The following is a 14,244-nucleotide window of genomic DNA, read 5'->3' on the forward strand; positions in this document are numbered from 1 at the left end:
TTTTGTCTTCATCTCTTACTTCCCCGTCTTGCTCTCTGTTTTTACTGCTTCAAAGACTGTTTCCTTCTTTGCAGATCACATCCAGATCACTTTAAGTGGCAGTTTTGGAGGAATAAAGCAGAGCAATAGTTTCAAAAATACTCTCTTCTTGTCTTTCATCCAGTGGCATCATTCAGTCTTTAATTTAGGAGAAGTAGCTGCAGGGGAAATGTCAATCTTATTGTTTAGCTGTGTGGTGTATGTCTGTATGTTAATTGCAGACTTGTCCTTAACCCAGTATGATCAATAAGCTATCATTCCCTTTGCCTTGAGCTATACCAATTTAATTGCATCTGGGTTGGGATGTGTGTTGCTTTGCTATCAGTCCAGTGACCGTTATGTCTGCCCTGTGTTTATATTGCAGATGATGAAGTTTGCCTGGGACAACTACAAGCGCTACGCCTGGGGAAAGAATGAGCTACGGCCTTTGACGAGAAACGGGCATATTGGAAACATGTTTGGTGAGTGTCAGCGGTTTGCTTGAGGCTCAAAGGCCTGCAAAGGTCATCTAGCATTTTGTTTTTTTCAATACTGGGTGACCTTTTCCTGGAAAGGTTTTATGCTCTAAAACAGATTAAAACTAAACAGGGAGATGCTAAAAAATGTAAATGTTTCGGTTGAACGACCCCTCTGTATCACTCTACCAGCCTGAAACTTGCAATTTAAAGCTAAAAATTACATATATAAAATTAGTTAGAATCCATTTATTAGGAATGGACATGGCATAAACAATTAACTCAGTTTGATATGGATGGTCAGCCACAGCTTTCTTCAGCAAACTCTCACAAACTTTTTTTTCTTGGGAACAACAAGGAAGAAGCCAAGTTTAGCTGAGTTGCAGTTTGTGAAAATTTGGGACACAAGTGAAAACTAAAGTGAGGCTGATGATCAGGTTTCCTTTAAAGAAAATGCTTCCCTCAAGTGGAATGGAAACATATTGGTTTCCCTGTAACTTGATATAAAAAATACTGCTGTCATTAATTTAAACGCAAAAAACAGCAATTTGCAGCATACTTAATGCACAGAATGCATATTTTGCACCACACAACCCCAGTAATGTGCGAGCATAATACATGTCACACAGAAATTAATGTGACTAAGTGAGGAAAAGCAAAGCAGGCTGCCCTTCAAGCTGCATTTAAACCAAAAGACACAGTCAACTCTTTGCACAGTAATGAAATCAGTGAAGCAGTTTGAATCCTTTAGTTCTGATGTGTGGATTTTGCTATGGAACATATTTTTAGATAATTAGACATTTGTCATGGCTTTGCCTATAGATGATGTTTTCATCCACAGAAAGGCAGAAGGGAAGCATTGAGGAGGACTCTAATTGAACTATTTTGCCCCATTTACCACTGTAGCTTTACTGCATACAAGCTCACAGCAGTGTGGACAACAAATATGCTTTTAAGCCATTTATCAAGCAAAAATGCTGCAAACTCTGGTGAGTGATTATTGATTATTCTAAAAAATAATTATTTGATTAATAATCACTAATACTTTTTTTTTTTAGCTGCAGTCTTAACTATAAGGTGAAGGTGATTATAATGTTGTTGGCCCTTGTAATATTAGCTTATTTTGTTGTAATTGTTTTTGGGGGTAAATGGGTTTTTCCTGTTAAGAAACTTAGTTTTGCAAAATAATTTTAAAATATTTTAACATGGAGTTAAAAAGAGGGCAAGCAAAAAAAGAGCTGACTCATCTGTTTTGAACTGTCATTTGAATGGTAACATGTCTCACCCTTTTGCGCCTCGGTGAGCTTTTGTCACCACATCCTCCTTCCCTTTCACTCATTGCGGGAAACCTCACAACCCGGGTGTCACAGGGGTGTCACAGTCTCCAACAGCCTCTAATTGAAGCCAGAACCAGAGAGGACTTCAGGTCCTCTGCAGTGGAGCGTATCAGTGAGTTCACACTGCTGAGCCGGAGGGAAAGCCCATAAAGAAGCCCTTAATAAAAGGCGGATCAGCCCTTAATAAGACTTGGACGGGTACTGTCTTCCTCCATCACATCTGTAGGGATTTGGGATTATTAAGGTGATGATGCAAACTCTCTTGAAAATACAGTTTGTGATCTCTTCGTTGCCCCGAGGTTGCCGTGTGCAAGTTCTTTTGAAGTACTGTCCTTAAATCCTGTGATAGGTGTTCTGTTTCAGAGCAACCAATCCAGAATTATTTTCTGATGAAATGTACCCAAAAAAGAAAATCACACAAAAACTGATTCTGCCTGAAGTTTGGAGCATCTTTTTTAAAGTCCACAGTGCTTGAGTAAGTAAGGTGTATTCCGTAAATTCACAAAGAAAAAAAATAGGGTGTGGGGAAAAAAGGTTACTTAAAGGATTTGAAAATGCATCCATTGGTTTTCCTTTTACAGAGAATATGTTTAATATAAAAACTGTGAACATATGCCAAAAAAAGTAGGTGAAAGAAGTGTCCTAGAGAAAGAAAAAACACATCTCACACACACACGTTCTACCATTAACATGGTGTTCTGTCCACATAAAATTGACCCCAATAGCCTTGTTGTGACTAATAAGTTCACACTTTATTTTTCCCACAATATTAATTACTTCATCATGTTGTCAAATTCATCCCATAGTAACCAACAGAGCAGCTTAGGTTTTTATTAATATTTGATTATACACTCACAAAAAAATTGGAGAAATAAGTGAATAACAAGTGCCTACAGTACAGGAAAAGTTGACATAATTTTGCAACTCTCTGGTATTAACTACGATATTTTGTTGATTGAATTGATTTTGTTTAGTTTAATTGGGCTGACATTTTGTTTGAGAAAACTCGAACTCCCTTTTGATATGCTGTCAAGAATCTGTCAACGTGAGTTATCAAGGCCTCTTCTGCGAACACCACTTGTGATGTAGAGCATCATTAGGAGGGAATAAGTGCTAAGGACAGTGAAAGCTAATGGACTGTGCACTTGTAAATACTAAAACGTGAGGAATGATGGAGATGATTTGTTCATGTTAAAGCTGCATTAAGAAATGTCTGATGGCTGGAGGGCAGAAAGAAGACTCCAAACAGAGTGGTTGCAAGCTTTGATATCAGCTTATTAAATTAATATGGAAAGCCCATTAACAAACAATCACCATGTATTACTTACAGATCCGGCACAAACTGAGCAATATCAGCATCCCATTGGCGCTCGTTCTCACAAGCTATCCAGCTCCAGTTTCAGCTGGTTTGGTCCACTAAAGCTGGATTAATGCATGACGCAGGGGGTTAACGGCAATCCTGCAGTAGATACCTCTACTTTAGGTTTTAATTTGTAGGTCAGCGTCTGATTCTACTCATTGCTATCATCACTGCAACATTGGATGGCTGAATCTGTATGGCTTTGTGATGTAGAGTGATGAATGAAAGGCTTTGCATGACGCGCGTTACTGACAAGGAGGAGATTACTGAGCCCTTTGTCAACTTGCTTTATGTTGCTTTCAATGTCAACAATCTCCACAGGCATTGGTGAGTTGGAGGAGAAAACACAAACAAGCTGAGCAATGCACAAAGACCACATAGATACCACTTCACATGGTTTCTCCATGGAAACCTACAATTTATGTGCACAGGCTCCTGAGAAAAATGTCTCCATCTCTTTGCCTTGCTAAATACTTAGTAGGCAGACGATAAGACAAGGTGACACACGTCATTTTCTACAGGGCAATGTGCGTGACTCAACCATATGGTCCAGCAAGTTAAAAATAAAAGTGCTGTAAAACAGAAACTGATGCATTGGAAAAAAAAGACATGCCTCTTTTTTTCCAGGATGCTACTTGCCCCACATTGAAGCTCTATAACTATTTTGTGTGTGCATGCATGGGAGTTATGAATCAATTTGTAATAGAAAGTGTCTTTTTCACAGCAGATATCTCACATTGAAGCCACACTTTGCAAATAAACCTGCTGTTGTGCCCAAAGATTTCTCATAATGGATAGTGCAGTCCTCAACTTCTGGCAGCTAATTGCCATCTTTATCTGTGCAGCACAGTTATCCACCAAGCAGTGCACCTTTAATGCAGATTTAACCGATAATGCAAACAATAGAAGCTGGGACAGAATAAACTATTTGTCTCTGGCAGTGGAGAAATCGTTTCCAAGTGTTGGGGGGAGGGGAGCGACTTTGTGGTTAATCCCGTACGCAAATATATTTCCATTCTGTGTAAAGATGGCGTCATTTCCTGCTCTTTACCATCCTTGTTTTCTATACAGTCTATTATCTATGAGTAGTGAGGAGAGGGAGTCAAAGGGAGGGGTAGAGAGAAAGGGCATCATGCTAGTGAGAAAATGTCAAATTGTGAGTGGTGGTGCGGGAAGCCAGGTATGAAATTGGATGCTGTGTTCTTTAATTTAATCCCCTGAGTAAACAGATGTGGCAAGGTTGGATGTACTGTTAGCGTTCGTATCAGAGGCTTGTCAATATGCTGAGAGTCACCAGAACATGCCTTCTGCTCTACACTACCTACACCAGACGAACCACAGGAAGGCAGAGAGACGCTTTGCTGAAGTACCTAACTCCTCACTCCCCTTCTCTGGCACACTTTCAGTTTACTATAATCTTCCTTTGAGTCTTTCCCTCAACCCCCATTCCCTTCTATTTTTACTATAATCCCTCTCTTCTTTGTCATGACCCTCAAGGCTGAAAGCGACTCGCTTTATTCTTTCCTCTTAACCAAAGTTGGTTCTGATAGACCCTTTCTCTCATTTCCCTTTTGTCATTTGAAATACAGTATGTCTTTTAGAGACGATTAAAAGTTTCTTTTGCTTAGGGACATTATAAAACTGGGCTATTTACCATTCATTTCAGCAATTCTGCGTTTTCTGAGTTCCCACACAGTGAGAAATAGAAATTGATGGAAGAGTTAAAATATGCGCATTCATGTTCTTTTTTTCCTCAAGAACAAGTGTGCTTTTTGATTAGTAAGCATTATATTAACATATTTTTAAAATTTAGTGTTAAATATTGCACCAGAAAACCTTAAATATGTTTTACAGATGAATTATTGGGTTTCTGAGTGGTTAAATATCATCCAGTAGCTCCATTATGTTTCAAGTTCCCCTTTTATGTCAGTAGATTGCTTCATGTAGGGGGTAATCATGTCAAATATTATATTTCCTGGAGCATTATGAAATTAAGGAGAGCAACGTGATGAGATCAAGGTCAGATTCTAATTTAGTGAGGCTGACGACAGCATTTGTTCCATTTACTTTGTCTCCAATTTCGGAAATAGTCATTAGTTTGGGTAAAATATGACAGAAATACATGGAATCAGTGCTGTAGATGAACAGCTGTGGCCACCTACAAAGCAATATGTATTCTCAGTATAAGTCTGCTGTTGCTGTTATTTTAGAGACTAAAGTTACTTCTACTGCTGCTTGAAGCTCAGTTTTGTTTATTAATGACATGTTGACCTCTGTGTTGGAAAAGTTCACAAAATGAATACACAAAATGTAATTGTTCTTATCTTCTTGTCTTTTATCTTCACATTGGTCAGTATTTATTGTTTAATAGTAACTCGTCTAAATAACTGTAAGGATTCGTTTCGATATTTGGTGCTGATAACATCAGCAGTTTCCATCATGACTGACATAAATCACTGAAGAAGGTCAATTGGCTGATCTGCAGGATGTCTTGCGTGCTGGTATTGACTTTCAGTGATAATAAATCTCTGAGCAGGAGGTGCTTACAGGTATTAAAACTGAAATGGTTTTTGTTGAATCACTGCAGCTTTTAGAGGTCAATGTGCAGCTAGAGATTTGAGGATAAATATTCCACCAAGTGGTGGGTTTTAACTTACATTCCTCAAACCTTCAATAACCAGAGTTCTGGGGCCTCTTGGTGTAACTGAAAAAAAAGTTATCAATGTAGAATTGACCTGTCATTATCTTTAAAGTTGATATTTGGCAAACTAGTAGGCAAACATTTCCTTTGCACATCAAACATCTACTCATCCAGCAGTTACAGAGTAATGTCATTATAATTTGGTGTTGTGTTTCGGTTCATCTGGCAAATACAAGTCTAATATTCAGTCTCTTATAGCTCTGTTTTTGGTCTCCACCAACTCCCGAGGGAAGTATCTGGCTCTTTAGCTGCTAAACGCTCATGCTTTTGTTTGATTCCTCTTCTGTTCTTTGTTTTGTCTTTTGTTCATCTCCTAAGAAGTTTTCTGTCAGCAAGCTCAAGAGAGGTGAGCTCTTGCCATCATGGATCATTTCACATGGAGACCGAGAATGGGCAGGGAGGTGTAGCCGGGTGAGGAAAGGCACTCCTGGGAGGGAAAGTCAGATAGCTCGGAGCGGAGGAAGAGGTGAAGATATTAGGAGCTTTTTAAGACTTCAGGCTATTGGGAAAGACTTAACTCCCATGTGTAGATATGAACAGATTTAAAAGAGTGTGGGAAAGTGATGCAAAGTCATTTTGGGACACTGTGCAAGACTTGCAAGCCAAAGCCCTCAGTGCAGTGAATTATTTTCAATGTTTGGCTCCCAGAGCTCTCGTGCCCTACTTTATAGTGGAGAGCATTAACTAAAAGTATCAGTAGTGATGATTCTATATTTCCAGCTTATCTCAGAGCAGGACCTAATGGAGCCCTTAGCCTTGAATTTGAATGATGTTAAACACAAACGGGGCATTATCCGTAAGAGGTGATGCATGGTATGTAGAAGTACCACACACCCACCACTTGAAGAAGATACTCATCGAGATTGTTCAAACCACTACTCAAGGCAAACCACAAAAGTAAACAAAACTAATCAAAAATGGTTCTTTGGTTATTTTATATTAAGGTACACATATTCAGCATTAACTAGTAGTTTATTAGAGTGCAGATAAGTAAAGTCTCGACTCTTTATTAGTCATTATATAGCACTTTTCATGCCTAATTCAGCATGACCATATTCTACATCTACCAGGCCACTTATTAAGAGTATTTCCTCAATAACTGCTTATTGATAGTAAGAAAGTTGTTAAGGTGAATTATGGTCTTAATAACCTAACCCTAACCCTAACTCCCAGAATAAGGCATTAATAAGTGCTTTATAATGGCTAATAAAAACCAATATGCTACTTATATGCATGCTAATAAGCATGTGAATGGTGAATATGTGTACCTTAGTATAAAGTGTGACCCCTTCTTTTTGATTACTTTGTTCTGAATCACTGTTACACTAGTGAGATAATTGCATGGATGGATGTTGAATCTCGCCTTTAGTTTAATCGAATACTAAACCAGGTTGTACCCGAAGGATCACCAAATGAATTTTGTAAGACTTGTGTGTTCACAGCATCTTGGTGCACCCTTTGTAAATCTCGCCATTCACCACTGTATAACTAGAAGCAAATCAGGTTAGACAGATTGTTTATGTTATTAATCTTTTATCACCAGAGCTCTATAAGCAAAGGCTGTTTTTCTCTGATCTGAAAAGAAAGGCCATTCAGTAGAGCTCTATTGTGAAGGAGGAGGGTCTGTGGCTCTTGGACGGTCTCTGGGATGCGTTATTCTTCTTTCCCCTTTGTTACCAGTCTGGGAAAAAGCTTGAGAATGGGTCCCTCAGGTCAACTCTGTCTACCCATCTAGTGTCCTTGAAACCTTCGTCTTATTTTCGAGTCCTTTTTGACTAAAGCAAAGAGGTCGGAGACAGATTTTCCTGTACTAACCTCCTGTAAAGTAGAGGGTTAAGCATGTGGTTTTCACAGTGAGTGGCATAAAAACTGCTCTGAAACAGTCACAGACCCCACGATCTGCATATATATTTTACTTATACTGTGATGCATATACAGTATATTTACCTACTGTGCAATAGAACACACATTGCACTTCATTTATCCATACCTACCATGTGCAATTTTTCAAATCCATGTGCAATTTTAAAAAATATTTTCCATTGGCAGTATATATTTTTATAGTCTTTTTTCTTTTTTACCAAAATGTACGTGTATATAGTCAACTTTTATTTTGAAAGTTGTATTTATTTATTCTCTTATTATTCCTGCTACTATTGCATGCTGCCTATATCACCCTAATTTCTGAAATTTTATCTAAATCCCTTCTTTGTTGTTCCACTGCACTCAGGGTGCAACAACAAAGGTGACCAAGGTCCCTTTTTGGGTTCTTTTTGTGATAGAAATCACCACAGGCGCCATGTTGACAGAATTTTACAATTTAGAACATGATAGCTAATTATAGAAACATCACTCAAAGGAATAGATTGCCATTTTGGGAATTACGCTTATTAACTTTCTCTCCAAGAATTAGATGGGAAGATTGATATCACTGTCATGTCTGAACAGTAACTATGTAGCGCCATAAAACAGATTTCATGGGGCCCCAAGCATGAAGCGACAGCCAGCACACAGTTAGATTAGCTTAGCACAAAGTCTGCAAACAGGAAAACAGAAACTTGTCATTTTGACACTGGTTTTTGCACAAATGACATATGACATATTAATTAATGAGATTTAGAGGTGCTGATAGGTGGACTTTGCTACATTTAGACTAAGCTAAGATGGCTGTTTCCCCCTGTATCCAGTGTTTGTGCTAAGATAAGGTTACTGCCTGCTAGCTGTATCTTCAAACTTACATGATACTGGTGTCAAGCTAAATAAGCCCAACCATTCCTCTAACGAGATCATCATTGGCGCCAACTCTTCGTACTGTACAGTTTTCTCATTTCAGCCTGTAGGTACATACATCAGCAATTTTGCCTTGCATGTTTTGTAGGCACGTGATCATTTGAACAAAAAGATTAGAAATCAGTGTTGCTTCTACTTTTTCAGATGTAGTATGAGATACTAATACCAGATACTGTAAAGTTAAAGCTCTCAGGCATCGAACACTAATTATGCCCACTTAGGATTTCCCTTTCTTCCTTCTTTCACAAGACTAATTCATTCTTATTAGAGCTCTCATGTACCATATCACTTTCTCCACTCGCTATGAAGTGAGAAGCCAACCAGTCCCAGCGCCTAAATGGAGGATTAAAGAGATGTTCGTGCCTCTGTGAACGACGTCATTAGCCCCGTGCCTGCTTATGTGGGTCACTAACTGAAGCACACGGCACATTAAATGCCGAGCCAAAACCACAGTCCAACAGATGCCGGGGACAAGGTTTGTGAATGTGCTGAAAAAAACTAGAGAGAGACAGAGCGTTACATTAGGTGTCACAGCTGCCCCTCCCTCACTCCAGAGATTTTTCATCAACAATGGATGTCCTATGGCTGTTAAGGGGATTGGCCACATGCTGCTATTCACAATCGCTCTCCAGCTCTCTGCTCCTCTGCAACAAATGAAAGAGTAAAGACCTCTTTCTACGCATGGAAAAATGATTTTCTCATTTTTTTTCGCCTTTATCTCAGGATTATATAATTCTTTCTTTTTTCACTTTGTTCTGCCCCCCAACTTTGCCCTCATTTTTCCTTTTCCCTCCTCTTCCCAAGAGGTGCAATTAAAGAGCATAAGGTCACAGGTTTTGTGACCAGAGAGTTTTCCTGGAGTGCAAAATGAGCTACTTCTGGCGACACAGGCTGAACCTTTCACCATGGCGTGCCTGGGGACCATTTAAAACCAGTGGCGTTTATTAGAAAATCCCGAGGGCTCTTCAGATGATGTAAAGCGCTGCCAGGTGCTCTTACATGATAGAGAACAGAGGAGGAGCGAGGAGACGGTTTGAAAGCTTGATTTAGCTTCGATCGATGGCCCGAATGATGGAGCCTCGGGTATTTATTATTTAGTCGTCTCTGACTGGAGGTGCGATTGAAAGGCGAAATAAATGTTTTATGGAACAATTGGGGGTCCTCAGGGTCCTTGGAGCCCCTCAAAGTGGTGAAGGATTTTCACCAATTTTATCTGTCATACATCATTATTATTATAATCTTGTACAGCAAACAAAGCAGTTACAGGGCCTCTGAAGATTTCTGCTGAGTGGGCACATTTGTAAACACAGTGCTGCTTAGAAGGGACTCATAAGGGACTCAGACATGCATGTATGCATGTATTTTACCAATACACTAAATTCCCGACTGAGTGAGGCTCAACCTTGAATACCTCGTTTCATTTGCGAACTCCTCCTTTGTGTTATTATAGGAACATTTTTCATTAGAAAGCATTCAACTGGTAACCGCTTCCACTAACAACCGCCTGCTCTTCTCTCTGCCCTCATATTAGGTGGAGCAGACAGGTTCACAATTGCCTCCCAATGGGCTTTGTGCCTGGTCTTGAAGGGGGTCACTGTGAAGGTTAGAGAGAGCAGGGGAGGGTGTGGCAGCCTCCCCTGTCATTAGGGTTAAACGAAGGGCTACGCAAATGGTGCCTATCACCGCCTGTCACATTAGAGTCACACACAGAGTGAAGGGTTGTCACCAGCCACCCACTTTCCATTTCTACCCCATCCATTTCTACATCCCATGGGCTCCATCATGGTGCAGAAGAAATCACCTGTCTCCATAGCAACCAGTGCCAGGTGACAAATCAGGATCTGGTCCCCCCCTCTGGAGAGCACATCCCAGTCCTCCACTCAATATTGCCTATTTGTTCTCAAACCAATATGTCCTCAAACTGAAACTGCTGGCTGGACATGTCACATATCATCATAATTGTAAGACCTAAAACATTTTTATCACCACGGTAATATACAGCACCAGTGTGGGGTGGGAAATGATTTACACATAATAGTGTCATTACGATAAGTGAGAATGTGCATAGTGGCTTGACTAAACTGGATTCTTGAGACAGATGCTGATATCTTAAGAATAATAAAAGTCTGATGACAATATACCAATATAATGTTTAACACTTAAAGTCAACAAACATTTAGTGATTTAAACATGTTTCAGTAAAGATATAAAACAATAAAACATGTATTGCTGTAGTTTAATGCTCTGCAATTTCTTTTTGCATGTCTGCCAACATCCACTCATAACAATATACTGTGATAACCCGATATTGGCCGTAGTCAGAACCACAGCCATTTTTACAGCATCTCATTTTCCTGAATTTCAAATCCCATAGATTTCTTCTCACTTACTGTGGAAGGAAATCTAAACTGTAATGATGCTGCAGATATTGTGCATAGTTTTCAATTATTCAAGAGGATAAAATTGCATTTGGACGTGTTTGTGGAAACGGCTTCTAAGCTCCAGCCCTCTGAGTGGACATTTCCCACGGCACCCGTTGACTGACAGCTGCGTTGCTACAGTAGGAGGCATGCTGTCAACTTTCATGGTGCAAAACTGACTGGAGAACTTTGTATAATGTATATACGGTAATTGATTGAGCATTCCAGATTTTGCCCACTGATTACTTTTTGTTCATGTGAATTCCACACATGCTGAGTCATGTCAGTCTCTGGCGTTATATAAAGGAGAGGGGAGCTGTCTTTCCAGACCAGACCAGACTGTCAAAACCATGGACATTATATGGTCTCATTAGAGTATATGGCAAAAATAAATTTTATATTCAGTTAGACTTTAAGGAGAACTTTGTATCTCTTCTGCTCCTCACTTAAGTTTGTGTGCCAAGTTAAAGCACTGCTGGAAACTAATATACTGCAGCACTAGTGATCATTATAAATAATGATTTAGAGGCACATCTTAGGATGTGTATGCACTGCGAACGCTGACCATCCACCTTTGCTGATGATTAGTTGGTTAAGTTCACTCAACGACCTCAGCCATACTTTGAGATCAGAAGAAGGGAGGAAATATTTCACCTGAACTGTGGGTGCATGCTTGAGCATTTATGCTGCAGGCAGATGAGGAACTTGACAGCGAGCCTCTGATAATGCACTCTGGGGGCGAACCTGCTGTCAGAGCAGGTTTCGTCCTGCTGCATGTAATGATGGTCCTGGCTGCACGGCTGTGCGTCTGCCGGCGGTGAAGCGGCGACAACTGCCTGGAGATCACAGCACACCCAAAACTGGGCTCAGTGCTTCACTCGCACAGAGAGCTAGAAGGCTGAGCTTGTGACAGGGTTATAAAAGCATGGTTGTGTTGGGATCATGAGGGGTTTCATAAGGATAAATTACTACTGCAGAATGCAAAGCCAGGCGAAATTAAAGGCTCAGAGAAAGACGCGGTTTAGATAGCAAGGTAAGGGCGCAGACCTCGACCAATTCACATTTTATTCAATGTTTCTTTGTATCTCTGCTGTGGGCCTCTTTCTTGCGGATTCTTATGTCTTGGAGGTATTGACATGATGTGCTCTTCATCCTCTAAATCCAAACTATCACGACCTGGTGAAGAAAGCCATTTTATAGCAGAATATACAGGATGACTGGACTTAAAAGTGAAGCCATCTTTCGTCATCATTACCACCAAATTTCTGCTTGGATTAGAACAAGTTCCCCCTCAGTGGGCATCAAGGCTCTGCGCTGGGATTATAGCCAAGATGATGAAAAACTGGTTGCAAAATGTACGATGAAGCAGGAGGATTATAAGGGATTGTACTCTATTCTACTGTAACGATTCAATCGCTGGCTGATGGATACAAGGACAAGGGTCAAATCTGCTGTGTGTGGATAAAGCCCCAAACTCCGTCATGTTGTTTGTTCTTGGTGTTTGGTACCGTTCGGAATCCTTAAACTGTGTGTTTATGTAATCTGTTATCACTGAGCAGTCTGCAGTGACGTTTTGCCGGAGTCACTCTGATGATGACGTCTCTGCAACCTGGGACATGCCGCTTGGTGTGTAGTAATCAGTGTTTGGCAGTTTTAATCACAAGCGCTCCCTGCCAAGCTCTTAATCTCGTGGCTGTATAAGGGAGCAGATTTTGCCTCATTCACTTATTTTTAGGACTATTTTAAGGTCTCACAGTAGCTCCTCCTCTAAGTGCGATGACATCCTGCCATCTTTTCATCCATCATCTTTGAAATGGTCCAGCAGCAGATTTCCAGTCTTCTCGTGACAGTCCCTGGTTTAAATTCCCCTCAGACCCCCTGGTGTAAAAGAACATTTAGTCTTTGTCTCGCTCATTTATCATTCACCAGCAGCTCCTCTGATGTTGCTTTTTGTGTTCCATGAAAACCGACAGTTGTGTTTACATTTCTGAATATTCTCTGTCTGGATTTCTGCAGCTGTGAGTTGCTGTTGTCTCGGTGCTTCACACGTTGGCAACCCACAGAGCAGAAATCTTTTTGTTCCTGCGGTGAGCATCGTACCTTGAAGTGTTAGAAGTGACTCTGTTAGCGAAGCAAAGACTTAACAGTTGCACAGGTTGACCTCTGCAGCCTGTAGTGTCTCTCAAGCTCATGCAGTCAAACTTTCACCCTCCCTCTTCCTCTGTATCATCCTGCATTCAATCTGCAGAAAATGCTTTTCTTCGGTCTCATTGCTACATACAGTATCTATAGCAAATCACTGCAAGGTGGGGCCCAGGTTCACTGTGGTGACTCGACTGTGTGACAAGGAGCAAGGTGGCGGTACAATGAATAAGTAAAATTGCATGAAATGGGTTCCTTCTTCTGGTGTACCCTGGCCCGAGGGTTAGAACAACTTTCACACCGAGCTCGTCGGCATGGGCAACACTTCTGAGGTGGTGAGGGGGTTGTGAGTGGTGCTTGCAGCCTCTGGCATCCTGAAAACAGAGGAGGGTGACACTGAAATTAACAGGAATGGGTGAAGCAGTGAAACAGAAATTGATATTGAGTAATGTGGAGTCTTAAGTGTTTCAAGTTGCCTAGCTCAAATTCCTCTAGGAAATATTGTTAGAAGTTGGCATTCCTGCTGTAATTGAGTGTGAAATTGCAGGTGAGCGAGAAGCACTACCTTTCAATGTAGAGACAAGTGGTCTCAAAATGGGACTTCTACGGATTCGAAAAGTGAAAGAGTTCATGTCTTTTCCTTAATTAAAATCTTCTTTTTTAATAATCTTGCAGTTTCATTTAACCACAAAATGCCAGAGGCTACAATTATATCTTTACTGGCTGTTAAAATTTGATAGAGTTGTACCATCCTCCAGACCTGTCGTTTAAAGAGCACATGCATATAAACATAAACTGCAGATGTCCATCTACACACATATGTAGCCTACAAGGCTTCCTGACTCCAGGCTCTTACTCTGCCTTATGAGTGCCTGCAGGGCTGCACAAATGATGCGAAGCGGCTGCTCTGTTTAGATGGCCCGTTTAATTTCTCTGGCGAACGGTTGCTCTTTGTCAACAGGTTATTACAGCTTTCCTAAATTGGTTGGGCTGCAAATGT

At 40.5% G+C, this 14,244-nt stretch overlaps 1 protein-coding gene across 2 annotated transcripts in view; it reads left to right on the forward strand.

Moving 5' to 3' along the window:
• Positions 1 to 14,244, forward strand: part of LOC121610772 (mannosyl-oligosaccharide 1,2-alpha-mannosidase IA) — a 183,411-nt gene that overhangs the window by 81,264 nt on the left and 87,903 nt on the right. For both annotated transcript variants that reach the window (XM_041943042.1, XM_041943043.1), the window contains exon 2: positions 404 to 500. In XM_041943042.1, coding sequence (XP_041798976.1) covers positions 404 to 500 — 97 coding nt within the window. The remainder of the gene's footprint in view (positions 1 to 403; positions 501 to 14,244) is intronic.

The sequence above is a fragment of the Chelmon rostratus genome, chromosome 8, assembly GCF_017976325.1.
Source record: "Chelmon rostratus isolate fCheRos1 chromosome 8, fCheRos1.pri, whole genome shotgun sequence".
Classification (NCBI taxonomy): Eukaryota; Metazoa; Chordata; class Actinopteri; order Chaetodontiformes; family Chaetodontidae; genus Chelmon; species Chelmon rostratus.